The following is a 15,227-nucleotide window of genomic DNA, read 5'->3' on the forward strand; positions in this document are numbered from 1 at the left end:
GTGACCTTAGTATGAGACACAGAACAATATTGGCATTATTTTCTGTTTTCTGACCTTTTACCTTTATCCTCCTCTTCCTGGAACCTCCTCTACTTCTCCAGGATCCAAACCCCAGCCTCCTGACCTTCTGCTGCCGGGCACCAACCCCAAGTCTCCAGTGTTTCGGACGGGCAGTGAGCCGTTGCTGAGCCCCTCAGTCCCACGGAGGTCTGCAGAGTTTCTGCCAGGTCAGTAGGGGGATACAATCCAATGTTAAACAAATCTGTTTCAAAACTGTCAACAGAAAAACAACCTTAAAAATGTTCTGCAATGCATTATATATATATATATATATATATATATATATATATATATTTGTTTAGAAGATAAAGTCCAAACAGCATGTATTATCTGTTGTAAAACCAACACACACACACACACACACACACACACACACACACACACACACACACACACACACACACACACACACACACACACACACACACACACACACACACACACACACACACACACACACACACACACACACACACACACACACACACACACACACACACACACACACACACACACACACAGTGTAATCTATCCTTATTTGCTCCTGCCATTGTTTGTATGCAAATAGGAAATGACATGTAACCCTGTCCTCATATGCTTCTATGCACTTTTTGGTTGTTTGATTCAAATTTGGCAAATAGAGTAAAGTGAATAATATAAAAACTGCTTTTACATGGCACAGAAATGAAATAACAAATGTCTCTAACACAGACACAGAGGCTTACTGCCTTGATTGATTACATTTGGTTGCAGACATATCTGATCAATCATTTGGTGTTTACAGGCCAGGCTATCCGGGGCTCAGACAGCCAGCTGTGTCCCAAACCTCCTCCAAAGCCCAGCAAGGTGTCCCTGGCCCGGCTGCCCCGCTCCCCCGCCCTGCAGCCTCTGGCACCGCCCCCCATCTCCTCCAGCCTCACAGACGCCTCCTCCACCTCCCCCAGGCTGACTGCACCTTCCCTGGACTCCACAGGTGTGGATACTCATGGTTCTACATGGAGCAGCGGAGGTAACTTTATTTCTTGTAAAATGCATCCACAGTTGGTCAGTCACGGCGTGTAAGGAAAGACTTGTAAACGTATCAGGAAAAGATAGTCCTACATGAAGAGCCACACTCGTACATAGTAGTCTGAAACAGAGTTACAAAATACTTCAATTGATCAAACATTGCTATACTATTAATTTCTGTTTTAATAAATGAACTGTTTTCATTATCCAAGTTATTCAACCTAATTTATTTAAATTGCTTTCAGTCAGTTGAATTTTCTATATCAAGATTAGCTTTTTGAAAGGCTCTGGATGTGCATATTCTATTTTGATACCTATATAATTGATACATTGACTGTGGAGTAAAGACATCTATATATAAATGTCAACTTCCCCTCTTAAAAACCAAATGGAAATAAATGAAGCACTGTTGTTGGTTCCCCACAGCCACCACAGGCCCTCCTGTTCCTCCAGTGAAACCCCTGAAGTTCCTCCAACAGCTCCACCCTGCAGACTCCTACAGCTCCTCCAGTTCCCTCCTCTCCCCCGCTGAACAGTACTCAGATTCAGAGACAAACGCAGGATGGACTGAGCGCCTGCAGCCCAGTCCCGCAGAACCGAGGTCCTGCAGCCCACTACAGTGGGAGGAGCCAGACTCCATGTCGGACCTCTACCTTCAGCCTCTGCCCTGCAGCTACGTGGAGAGACTGAGGAGAGAGGGAGAGGGCGGGAGACAGGAGAAGGATGCGGGAGGGAGGAGAGGGCTGGATAGGAGCTCCTACCATCACGCCATCGCTGCTTTGGAAAACACCAGCGAGGAAGAGGAGGAGGACGCAGGGAGGGAGGAGGAGGAGGAAGAAAAAAGGAGCAGTTTCCAGCGGCCGGTGGAAGAGACGGAGTCCACGTTCCGGCCTTCGGAGTTCGGATCTCGACTTTTGCCGGAGGAGAACAAACCGCTGGAGATGGTGGTGCTGAAGAGAGCCAAGGAGCTGCTGCTCAGCCACAATCACCACAGCATCGCCAGACACCTGCTCATGGCTGACTGCCAGGTACACACACACACACACACACACACACACACACACACACACACACACACACACACACACACACACACACACACACACACACACACACACACACACACACACACACACACACACACACACACACACACACACCCACACAGATGTTCCACTGTATTACTCACAAACTGGCAGCCACAGAACAAGAGGAAGCTACAACGAGGCTGACCTTTTTTCCTCCTCCAGGTTGCGAGGATAGTCGGAGTGACTCCAGAGGTCAAAGGTCAGATGGGCGTGTCCTCCGGTCTGGAGCTGGTGACGTTGCCGCACGGTCGACAGCTGCGGCTGGACCTGATGGAAAGGTAAAGCACAAACATTGCATCACACGTTTAGTAACACACTTCCAGGAAACCCCTTTACATGTAACCCAGTGACTCCTTTCAAAGGGTCCCAAGTTCAATCTCAAAGGTCACAATCATTTTGTTTTTTCAAGTTTGTTTTTCTGACCTTTTGGGTGTTTTTTCAAGATACTGGGTACTTTTGGCTCTTGCCACTTATATCATGTATTTATTTGAAAGGGTTGCAGTCCAAGATGGTTGGGAACAACTGGTTCGGTTAAACCAGCCTGCTCTCAAACTAAAGATTAAAGATGATATCATTGATTCATAACTGCTGAGTCATTCATTCTACTTCCTGTCATTCTTCCACTCACTGAGAGATCAAATTAGAAACAAAAGAATACATTGACATCACATAGTTGTTGGCTTGTGTTGATTATCCACCCCTTCTTGGTCTCCCAGGCACCACACCATGGCGATAGGTGTTGCCGTGGATATTCTGGGATGTACGGGTAGCGCAGATGAGCGGGCCTCCACCTTAAATCGCATCATCCTGGTCGCAGTGGAGCTGAAGGACACGGTGGGCGACCTGTTTGCTTTCACGGCCCTGATGAAAGCTCTGGATCTGCCACAGGTAACACACACACACAAACACACACTTTCAAAGTTTAACGGACAGTGATGAAATAAAAGTGTCGGATAAATAGTTCTCAATCATTACCTGCCAGAATGTTTCACTTTTTTGTGTCATTTGTTTTCTATTTGCAAGAATATGTCTTTCTGTTTGTATGAAATCTTTCAACTTGATTTGTGTTGTTTTTTACTCTGCAGATCAGCCGTTTGGAGGAAACATGGACAACTCTACGAAGGAACTACACACAGACCGCCATCAACTACGAGAAAATACTCAAACCTTTTTACAATAATCTGTATGAGGGCACAGGTACTAAACATGCACACAGAAACACACACACACACACACACACACACACACACACACACACACACACACACACACACACACACACACACACACACGCACGCACGCACACACACACACACACACACACACACACACACACACACACACACACACACACACACACACACACACACATTGGCCCAAGGTGTCTTAAACAGCATCAAACGTGGATTCAATAAAAAAAGGGGAGAAAACTAGCATCAAAACAAATTATTAACAATTTAGACAGCTGTCACATGCTATACAAGTTTGAGTTAAGACAAATTAATGGAAGTAATTATAACATTTTTAGAATCAAATGTATCCCTGGTTAATCACATCATGTTTTTAAAAGCACAATTAATTAAATGTCTATCCTACAAGTGCAGAATAATGTAACATGATAGAGATACTATAATTTGTTATAGATTGAAGGGTTACAAGAATTTTTTTTAAAATATGAATGGGAAATAAAATGTGGCTTTCTTCTTATTTTTTATCCACCTCCCTCCTCCTGCAGCTTCCTCCCCTGCGGTGGTCTGCGTCCCCCTCCTGCTGCCCCTCCTCACTTTGATGGAGCGCCCGTCAATCACACCTGAGGGGGCGGAGCTCTGGGAGACCAGCGACCAGGGCTGTGACATCATGCTGCGCCACCTAGAGGCCGCACGCCAAGTGGCACACAACGCACACAGCTACACAGCCAACGCACACAAGTTATTACAAGGTAAAAATAAGAAAACGCACAAATATGTACAGAAAAATATATAGTTTGTGGATTATAAGAGAAAAATAAAAGATGTCTAAAATATGTAATTCTTCATCCCCATCAGGATTGACATGGGATGAAGACCTGTTGGAGGTGTTTAAAACGGACTTTCAGCTGCGGCTGCTGTGGGGGAGCCGTGGAGCTTCAGTTAACCAATCAGATCGCTACAACAAATTCAACCTCATCCTCACTGCGTTGTCACGGAAACTGGAGCCCCCGCCTAAAACACAAACATTAATCTGACTCCAACCTGAACAAAAACTCTGATATCAAATGCACTTTGGACTTCAGTCGAGCATCAGGAGGACAGGAAACAAAGAGAAGAAGAGGAGCAAACTGTGACGAGGCAGGAAGTTGATCAGCGAATGATGAAGAGGATACACTTCAAAATCTTCATACAGAGACTCAGCAGCCGAACCTGATGTCAGATCTTGATTAGGCTCTTAATTTGTTAAATATTTAACAAAAGTCTGTCGTTTTACTCTAGTTTAAAGGCTTCAATTTCACTCAATGACTCATAGCTCTAACACCTCACATTTTAAGATACACATGCAGGCATAATCTAAAACATACCCGGATCAAGATCATTATTATTACATTTGAATGACATTGCCATGATCAGGAGATGCAGGCAGTATCCAAAGTTCACTTAACCCTTATGTTGTGTTCGGGTCTCCCGTGACCCGTTTCAAGTTTAAAATGATATTATCGGAACAAGGCTTCATGATATCCTCCACAACAGCTATATAAACACTACAAAACTGAAGTCTGAAGGTCTCTAAAAAAAAGAGTGTATCATTTGGTGTTCGGGTCTGGGGAGACCCAGCAGAATTGTTTTGAGTGACTCGAGGTCAATTTGGCCCAATCAAGATTTATCTTTGACTTTAGCCACCCCAGCCCCGCCCCCTTCACCCACTGTAACAAGAATTGTTCGCAACATGCACCTGGTCAACGCTTTTGAACGCAACACAAGGTTTAAATCCTTGGAACTTGAATCCTTCATGAAATGGAAAGATATGCAGCTTTATCACAGCTTTGTCACAGCTTATCTTTAAAACAATCTTTTTAAAGGGAGTTACTGATTCCTGAGAACAGAGCAGACAAAAGGAGCTTAAACTGAGGCTTGTAATGCTTTTTTCCTGATAAGGCACTTGTTTTATTTCTACTCTGACATTCCAGTTAATGGAGAACATCATTTTGCCGCATCAAACTACAAATAGCTCATCTTGTGACAAATATAATCAGAAGAAAATGTCAGGATGTGTATGCCCTCCGTATTTATTTATGTGAAAGTAGTTTTATAAATGGAGGAAGGACATTTCCCTACAAAGTGCACATCTCTGTATGTTGCTTAGATAGAAAGAAAACATGCATTTGAGAGTTGCAATGAGATTTCTGGCTGTAATGATCTCTGTGACCTTTGATATAAAATCACTGAAAACAATGATATTATATAATAACATTATATAACAACATTCACATTAATATAAGGTTTTTTTTCACAAATCATTAGATATATAATATTTCCAGGTGAAAATATGTTTCTTTCTGCATAAACCTGAAAACTAAGTTAACATGTGAGAGACTAAAGTTGTATATAATTGAAAATGTAGCATGTTAATAAGAGACTGTACATATTTCCTGTAGAAGACTGACTGTAAAAAAAAAAATGTCCGATGATTTTAATATGTTTATATTACTATGAATTTAAGAATGAATAAATATGGTGTACAATCTGCATCTTTGAGGACATTTGGCTTTGTTTCACTTGTTATTGAAATTCATTCGAGCATAATTAAGGTACTTCTTTACGGCACTTGTTGAATGCATTTTACTCATGAATTCACATGAAGTAATACACTACGTTACCTCACAGGGAGATTCAAAAGAGAGCTGAATTGAAACTCACTTCTTCCTAAAATGTCAAAGAAAACCAATCCACTTCTTTCCATTGCTGCTTATTTTATTAGAACAATATCTTGGAAGAAAAAACAAAGTGTCACAAAGTGTCTGACAACATTCAAAGTAAAAAGATGTGCACAACAATATGGAAAGGGAAGTACTGCCATTGGTTATTACAATATACAACATGGTAAAAACACATTTACATGGATGTTAACATCATTCAGAAACACTTTGTACCTGCTGCTGTTTTTATTTACTGTGATTGGATGTTGATGCTGATAAAAACTTTTATCGTGAGTTAAAGAGCTGAGAGAATAATCTGTACAAAGCTTCCTCAAGACAAACATGATCGACGTTCAAAAACAAGAGGAATGTAGAAGTGTGTTTTTTTCTGGGTGGTAAACAGCACCCCACTCACAGTAGCATGGCTTCACTAAAGAACCGTTGCAAGAACTTTATTAAAGCTGCTTTATGTATTTTTGCATAATATCCAGAAGTACAGTTAAGTAGCTATAACATTTACTGAGCTCAACGTTTTTATATGTACAGTATATCAATTGACTAAGAAGAAAATGTTTCTAAGTTTGACTGATTGCAAAGGTGCTGCGTTTCTACTGACATGTATTCTTTGATTAAAGGGACAGTACACTCCAAATATGTCTGAAAATGAAGAATATGAAACATCTGGAGTGTACTGTCTGTTTAAGAGTTAGTATAAATGTTATACAAGCATCATCATGGCAACATCAATACAAATTCAGCAGGAAACAGAGGGGACTGTTTTGTTTATCACTGCCTACATCTTCATGTCAGTGGATTATCTTTTCCACCATCAAATAATATTCAATTACAAGCAAGGTAGTGGTTTTAGTGCTTAAACTGATGTGGTTTGCTTTTTCCCCCATGTCCTTTGGCAAACAGAAACTCTCAAATGTGCTGATCTTCCATCTTTTATATTATTGTAAATTGAATATCTTTGGGTTTTGGAAAGTTTGTAGAACAAAACCAACAATGGAAGACATCACGATGGGCTGTTAGAACAATTGATAGGCATTCATGATTTAATGATTTGATTTGACAATTTATAGACTATTTGCACCCCCGACTGCTTAACCACAGACATGTGATTTGAAGTTATGACTGTATTGCCATTGGAACAAAAATAAATCTAATATTCAACACTTTACTGCACGCATCTTATGTCACGGTTTAGTTTTCAAAAAAGGCAAACATGTAGTTATAGCTAATTTTAAAGAAAAGCAAGCAGGCTAGCAGATGTAACTAACAATGACGACAGATGTGTACACACACAATTGAACGCACTGATAGATCGATGTATGCGTTTACAAGGCATCATTATTAAAAACCAAAGTGAAGGAATGGGTTAGGCTAAAATATTGAGTAGAAGGAAAAACACTGTTGGATATTTTGGGGAAAATGTTTTTTTATCGTGAGGTTGGATGAAAATATCTCCACCACTCTCACACCTGTACCGTACATCTGAAGCTACTGCCAGCAGTCGGTTAGCTTAGCTTAGCATAGAGACTGGGAGCAGAGAGAAACAGCTAGCCTGGTTCTGTTCCAATGGTAAAAAGTCTTATGTTGTGGAAAGCTAATTTCTCTCAAACTTCTATTGTTTTTATCCGATGCAAAATGGACCCGGATAGGAGAGAACATTTGGAGAACTGTGACTGAAGTTCAAGTAACATCCCCGACAGCATCATTCTGTACATTTCACAGCTTCATAGAAGAAACACTGACCACTACGGAGCCTCCTGCTGTTAAGATCCACAAAGCAGCTGAATTATTAGTGGCATTTTTTCAACAGAACAGTCAAACCTCAATTGTGTTTTGTTGAGAAAGTGAATGGTTAAACACTCACCAAACACACAAAGAATTAATGTAAAGAAACTAGAAAACCATGCAAAAAAATGGTGGGTCATTGCTCGTCAAGAGTTACAAAAAGAGTATAAAAACCATCAGGAAGAGGAAATTATTAGAGCCATTTTTGTTTCTCGCTGCTATACAGTGGTCATTCATTAAGTTTACGCCTCTCAGCAGACAACACAGACCTTCATTCATTCATTCATTCATTCATTCATTCGCTTTAATTCATTTAATCAGATTCAAATGCTGTTGTACTTCAGGGCAAAGTGCATCAGTTCAATTCAAACCTTGTTGTCTCTCATGAAGAGTGTCAAACAAACCTAAAAACAATCACTATGGAAAAACATTCAGCATGACAAAAGATGTTAATATTTACAATTCATTCAATGGTAAAAACTAACATCACACATGTAACGCAGGCACATGTAGACACACTTACATATTATTACGTATGGAAACCCAAACGTGTTTTCGGCCCATTTGGCCTTCCATAGGGGTGTTTACATATCATTGATACATGTGTGCATCTGTGGTCACATTCACAAATACAACCAATTAAGATGGGGAAAAAAAACTTTTGGATAATGGAGATGCAGTTGAGTCCCCGAGGAGGTAAGGCTGAGCCCAGGTGGCTGATGGGAGATGTAGTCAGGCAGGAGAGTGGAGACATCCAAAAATCCAACCAAAGTAAAACAAAATGGAGTTTTAAGGCAGAGTCTGACTGCAAAAGAAATTGGTGCTCCTTCATGTTTAGTGTTGTTTAAGGTGGTCCAGTTCAATTTAAGATGAGCCATGGTTTTGTGAGCAAAGGTTTCCATCTGCTGGTCAAATGGGGGTAGTACAACGCAGGAAGTAAAGGATAGGAAATGTGGGAAAAGAAAGAGAGTGGTAGAGAGGTCCTGTGTTCACCTGATCGGCCTGCTATCTGTCCAATGAGTAACTTAATGACGTTCAATGCACAAAATCATACTCATGCTGGACATCAAAATACACCGGGATGATGCAGCAATCAACACACAACTCACATCCATAGTTACACACACTCATAGTTGCAGTTAAAGTCACACATGAAATGTGTGATCATGTTTGGGACACGTTAAGGACATACGGCTGTATGAGGGTGAGGGCAGGCATGAGGAGCAGAGTGGCTCAGGCGGGCAGGCAGGCAAACATCACCAACAGAGCACAGATGATGACAACAGGGATGAGTGCAGGACTGACATTGTTAGTGTTAGCAAATACTGTAAGCATAACTGACCCTAACAAATGTGACAAACCCTGAGAGTCTGAGATTAGAATTCACCGATGCCCTCTCTTGAGTAGCTGGACCAAAAGTAGTGGGGAACAGTTTGTCTATTCGGAGAATATAGTATGGAAATATAAGATTATTTTACAAATACATTTTAGAATAAATGGCAAGTGGGACTTTGAAAATTGCGTTATGAGACAGCTCAAAGCTACTTTGAGGTTAAGGGTCCATTCTTTGGAAATAGAACTTTGACCAAAAAAAGCTCATCACAAGGTTCACTTACGAGATGTTTCCGAAGCTTTCGGCCATATTTCATTCATTAAAGTTGCCGTGTTATTTTTTGTGATGAGAATCTCTGGTCAAAATGCTCTTTAATGATTTAAGGAGCCCATTAGTTTAAAAACAAGCAAAATAAGTGTTAATGGTCACCCACAACAAAAGGCCCACAGAAAACGTTTCCTGGAAATGTTCCTCTTTGTCATTAAATTATAAATCCACAACCAATAAGAGCAAGTCCTGGTGCCATACTGTTCTCCGTGAGCTCAAGCTTTCAATTAGGCATGTATTTTTACTGTACACAACATAACTAGTGAGGTCGTAGCAGCAGTTGGTTTCTATTTGCAGTCAAACAGTTATTGAACCCTCAGAGAGCAGAACATCAGTATGTTTCCCCCCCTGATGTGATGGAGGGTAGCCATCACAGCCTCTAGTAACCCAGAATGCTTTGCTGGTTATGGATATGTGAGCATGCAACATGCAACCTGTCTTTATTTCATCTCTTTCCCTCTCTACCTCTCTCTTTTCTTGTGTCACCCCCACCACCAATAATCAGCAATCAGCGTGAGCCCTCCACCAGCCAATCAAATCGCCCGGCCACCCTGCAGCCCTCAGGAACCTGCAGTCACATAGAGGAGAGAGGGAGTTACAACAACATCCGGTGCTGCAGTTCGCTCTCACGCACAAACGTAACCAAATACAAATAATAGAACTGATTCACAGTGCGAAATAAAGGAAGAACAAGGATTGTGTTTATACATTCGGCAGCCTCCCAATTAAACACATTTTACCAGTTATTTTCCAACGTTGTTCGTACTGCACTGTGTTGACTGCATTCACTTAAATGTCATTACAATTTTAAACTTTAGAAGTATAGAGTTCAAGAATGCGGCTGGTGATAAATGTATTTTCTTCTTATAGCTTAACAAATGAATTAAGCCTACTAAAAAGAGCCTACTGTATGTGTCTTTTATTACTCTGTGCTTCCAAAAATACTAAAAAGGTACATAATACTTACTACAGGGCAAAACACAAGTATGACCTAATAATTTAAGTCAGTTAATGTTAATTATGTATTCATATTAAAAATGTATTTAAAGAAAATGTCTAAATTATATTAAATTAATGCAAGATTGTTTCCCACATCATCATCATGGCGTGCCAGATTTAAAACATTTTTATCTTCCTTACATATTTTGGCACTGCAACTTGTAAAAGTTATCTGACAGATGACTATGTCTAATGCAGGTGTATTGCTTGCACTAAAATGTACTGCTAGCAGCTGAAAATAGTCTGAGAAATGCACTATTTTTAATAAATGTCCACTGAGAACTACAGTGACTTGCTGTTACAGTGAGTGTTAAGGATTGTAAAGTAAATAGAATATACTATGTACTGTTTGGGACCTGTTTTGTAAGATATAGATAACATTGTTGGTTTAGTTGTTTTGCATTAGATTTGTTGACAATAATGCTAGATCAGGCAAACCCCTGTCAAGGTATGATACAACACTACCAAGGATGAAACCTGACAAACCTCTCTAAGTGTAACTCCAACTTTAGTGTGATGGCACAGGAAAAACAAAAAACAAATGTGCATGTATACACACACACACACACACACACACGCGCGCGCACACACCAGTCAGACCGAAATAAACACAGATGAAATCCTCAAATAATTTCCACACATGAATCCAAAGAGCTTCAAATCAGTTTTAAAATTCTCCATTTAAAAAAAGAAACATTAAAAACAATTAAAAAATAGATCATTTCTAATATATTACATACAACTTAAAAACTTTGATCGATAAGAAGAGGTGTCACACACACACACACACACACACACACACACACACACACACACACACACACACACACACACACACACACACACACACACACACACACACACACACACACACACACACACACACACACACACACACACACACACACACACACACACACACACACACACACACACACACACACACACACACACACACACACACAATTTAAAAAGGGTTTTCCTATTTGTCTCTGTTTTCTTACACTCACCTCTGATACACCAGTCCCACAGATATGACAGGAGGACGAATGATTACAGTAAGTGGGATACACAGGAGGATAGAGAGATGAGATGGAAGTCAGAAAATAGATAACTGTCCATGCAGATGTGGAGATGCTGTCTTTGTTTCCTTGTTGTAGTGTTATTTTGAGAAAGAGAAAACGGGGAGGATGGAGAGGACGACAGACAGGATGAGAACACAGTGTTAGACTCAGATGTAGGTGACAGCACCTTTGCTGTTTTTCTCCATGGTGATTTCTACGTAGGAGGTTGGGACGTAGCCCTCCTCGCCGCTCTGCTTCCTCGCCCTCGTCCAGCCGTCGCCTTTGTCCTCCTCGATGATGTACAACACCTGCAGCGGCAAAGATACGTCTCTTAAATTACTGGCCCACATTATTGGTTGGAAATAAATAAGGCTAACCCATTGAAGATTCATGTACACTATTGGATTTTTTGAGGATTCTTTTTGTCAGTTAGTATCACAATAGTGTATTTTTTTATAGTACCACTAAGAGTCGCCAAAGTCCAATACTTTGAAATGTTACACTCGGGCTTTAAAAAGCAAACTATAATGGTGAAAAATAACATGACTTAAACAGGAGGAAATGGTGATCGGTGGATTCATCTACATATGGTGCTCTAAAGACTTTACAGCAGCAGGACGGTGGTAGTGGGAATGATTCAAAATGAACTATAGTTTAAGACAAAAATACTTGTTCATCGGAGCAGTTAAATGCTGGTTTGGGATTGCCCACAAATATATTTATAACCTTAAAGAAAAGCATTACCTCATCGTCTGCCATCACCAGTGTCCCCTCGTTCTGACCTAAGAGTCAGACAAAGCATAATGGCATTAAACACACGAAGGTTAGATAATAAAAGCCGAGTCACTTCCCTTTGAGAACAACACTGAGAACATTTGTAACACTTTACGGTGTTGGGCATTACCATCGAAGGAGTAGAGCGCTTTGCAGTGTCCGATGACCAGCAGCGGGTCGTCATCGTCAAATTCGTCGTCAAACTCGTGCGGGTCGGGGTTGGGTTGCCCGGGCTTTGGAGGGGTCGTGCGCTTCTGAGGCGTCTGCTGCTCCTGACTGGTGTCGTCTGTGTAACTGCCCTCAGGACTGAAGGGAGAAAGGCAGCCGAATGAGGTTGCGTTTGCATTCATTAAAATACATCACTGCTCCTTGATTATATATAAACAGCAGACTCATTATTATTCGTATGAAGAAAATTAAATCTAAGCAGGAATATTAGAGATTTACCAGCGGGTCTAATGAGTCTATACAAATAATAACAGAGCTCCTGCCTTCATATTGTTTGGGACATTGTTTATGTTTTAACAAGAATTATGATTTAAAAAAGGTAAAATTGACATTTTTATTATATAAAATTATAATGCCCAAGGAATTTGTCAGCAAATAACTATCTAGCTTAGAATTAATTAAAGGAGATTATTTTTTATTTTAAACCCAAGTAACTATTTAATCCATTCTTCATTCATGTTTAATAGAAATGTTTAATTGCAGACAGTTCACATGTTAAGCTGAACATGCTCACTATGCTCTTAAGGTTAGACAAGTGTACATTTCAGTTACTTAATTGGAGGAATACCAACTGGACCTTGCCTTTATTTCCCCTGTTATCAGTACCAGATGACATTGTTCACTACTTCCGAGGAAATGATTCAAAAGTAAATAATGAACACAAACAGCCAACTACACAAACAAACGCTAAAGGTGGGAAATAAACACTACTTACTAAACTGAATGACTTTGAAATGAATATGAATATGAATGTTGTGAAAAAATACATCACTAACTCTATATTGATATTCTGAACAATCTGTGCTGTTGTATTAGCTGTAACGTGTCTCTACTGTAGGCTATTTTTATTATATGTACAGCACTTTGGCTCGACCAAAAATCGTTTATAAATGTGCTATATAAATAAAACTTGATTTGATTTGATATACATGTCATTAATGAATACCAAATGCTTAATATTTGATCCTCTTGCTCCCTCTGTCTGTCAGTGTGTATATAGTGTGTACCTCTCTCTGCCTTGAGGAGTGTGATGGTGGTTGTCGGCGCTGTGCCGTCTGTCTCCTCTGGAGCTCTGCTTCCCCTCCACCTCCGATAACCAAGTCTGTCAACAAAGAGAGAGAGAGAAGGTTTCAGTCAATATGACACGTCTATTCTAATACCATCCTCATCTACATAGTATCACATTATGACCAACTGTAAGACCTGAACAAATACTCAACTGAAACCTTTCACCTGTAATCTGTCTTTCTTTTTCTTGGGTTTTCCAGTTGTGTATGTTTTGGCTCTATTTCAAGCTAAACCTTCCTTTCTTACCTCGTTTTTGTGGAGTTCTGAGCGCAGCTTCTCCATGTTACACATAGTCTCTGATATTTTGGGCTGCAGGCTGATGGGGTCTCCCATCTGTGGATTCTTCTCATATACATCCTTCATCTTGTTCAGGGCATCTCTGAAAGACAGACATGCTTCGGTGTTGGTGATGGACTCATGATAATAAGCAGGTCACAGGTCATGAGTAACAATGTAAGCAGAACCATGTTAAGGCCCTTTTGGTCATATGTGGGGAGGATTTGGACTGGGCAAGGCATTCTGGGTGAAGGCCAACCTCTGATCTATCTCTTTCTGGAGCTCTTTTCCGAGTTCGTCGATCCTCTGCTGCAGCCTCTTCCTCCTCTGCTCGGGCGGTAAGTGGCTGTAATCCTCCAGAGATGGGGCCTGGTGATGAAAACAAAACAAAACTACCAACTCAGAGTTGATCCTGACTGGAGGAGAAATGTGTCAATTAACTTTCTCTGAGGTGTGAAGAGGTCTGTTGGAAATACTCGACTGAAAAAATTAATCTCCAATTTGTTTTTTAAACTGACTGATGCAACAAACATCTAAAGAGACGCTATGGTTGGTGATGTATGATACATCTTATTTTTAATCCATACCTTGGGCTAAATAATAACTAATATTTGAATATTTGTTTTTTCCCCATGGTTCTGCTTTTAAAAAAAATGTTGATTCTGAATTGACTGAATATCCTATCTGTACTTATCATTTGTCAGTACTTACCATGTACAATATACAGTAGGAGGGGACAATACCATACGGTAAATATACTTACAATGGGGAACTCTAGTTCTATTTTAGTGGGTGTGATGAAGCTTCAGTAAGTGCATTATAATATTATATGTCAAAAGGCAGTACATCTATTTTCACTAGGAGAGGAGACTTTACTATCACTACTGGGTTTATATATCGGGCACTAAGGAAAGTCCTACAGGGTGAGGATACATTCTACTCTATACACACACTCACACACTTACCATCGTGACTGACCACTGACGTATTAACCGTTACAATATACAACATGGGATGCTGGTTAGTGGTCAGTATGTAAAGCAGCCACGATGAAGCCAGTGGGTCAGCATGAAAACCAGATGCTCAGATCACTACACAGTTTCAGAGATGGAACTTGCAACACATATCAGAAGTAAATCACTGCACACCAGGAGGTTAGTGTGAATATTTCACATAGCTCATGTATATTACACAGTTCATATATATGAAATAAGAGTGTAATGCACATTAACTTTTGAATATTTATACTACACAATTATTCATTTCTGATTTTATTTCCTGCATTTATTAAAACCAGATTATCTTGTGAAGGG

The 15,227-nt window shown here is 40.3% G+C and overlaps 2 protein-coding genes across 4 annotated transcripts in view; one reads left to right on the forward strand and one right to left on the reverse strand.

The window, feature by feature from the left end:
• The window catches only part of bcar3 (BCAR3 adaptor protein, NSP family member), a 57,582-nt gene extending 51,703 nt beyond the window's left edge, over positions 1 to 5,879 (forward strand). Inside the window, exons 10-17 of the mRNA XM_034081859.1 lie at positions 102 to 227; positions 845 to 1,069; positions 1,495 to 2,096; positions 2,319 to 2,434; positions 2,873 to 3,044; positions 3,242 to 3,353; positions 3,892 to 4,095; positions 4,202 to 5,879. Coding sequence (XP_033937750.1) covers positions 102 to 227; positions 845 to 1,069; positions 1,495 to 2,096; positions 2,319 to 2,434; positions 2,873 to 3,044; positions 3,242 to 3,353; positions 3,892 to 4,095; positions 4,202 to 4,380 — 1,736 coding nt within the window. The 3' untranslated portion in view covers positions 4,381 to 5,879. The remainder of the gene's footprint in view (positions 1 to 101; positions 228 to 844; positions 1,070 to 1,494; positions 2,097 to 2,318; positions 2,435 to 2,872; positions 3,045 to 3,241; positions 3,354 to 3,891; positions 4,096 to 4,201) is intronic.
• A 200-nt stretch (positions 5,880 to 6,079) lies between these two features.
• Positions 6,080 to 15,227, reverse strand: part of fnbp1l (formin binding protein 1-like) — a 65,374-nt gene continuing 56,226 nt past the window's right edge. The window contains exons 10-16 of one of the 3 annotated variants that reach the window (XM_034080763.2): positions 14,174 to 14,283; positions 13,885 to 14,017; positions 13,578 to 13,672; positions 12,473 to 12,648; positions 12,313 to 12,350; positions 11,756 to 11,876; positions 6,080 to 10,073 (exon numbers count right to left, since the gene is read on the reverse strand). In XM_034080763.2, the coding sequence (XP_033936654.1) occupies positions 10,066 to 10,073; positions 11,756 to 11,876; positions 12,313 to 12,350; positions 12,473 to 12,648; positions 13,578 to 13,672; positions 13,885 to 14,017; positions 14,174 to 14,283 (681 nt within the window). In that variant the 3' untranslated portion in view covers positions 6,080 to 10,065. Of the gene's footprint in view, positions 10,074 to 11,407; positions 11,877 to 12,312; positions 12,351 to 12,472; positions 12,649 to 13,577; positions 13,673 to 13,884; positions 14,018 to 14,173; positions 14,284 to 14,879; positions 14,895 to 15,227 lie in introns of those variants that run through there. The other 2 variants (XM_071202941.1, XM_034080762.2) reach the window with 2 other exon arrangements.

Source organism: Pseudochaenichthys georgianus, chromosome 4 (genome assembly GCF_902827115.2).
Source record: "Pseudochaenichthys georgianus chromosome 4, fPseGeo1.2, whole genome shotgun sequence".
Classification (NCBI taxonomy): domain Eukaryota; kingdom Metazoa; phylum Chordata; class Actinopteri; order Perciformes; family Channichthyidae; genus Pseudochaenichthys; species Pseudochaenichthys georgianus.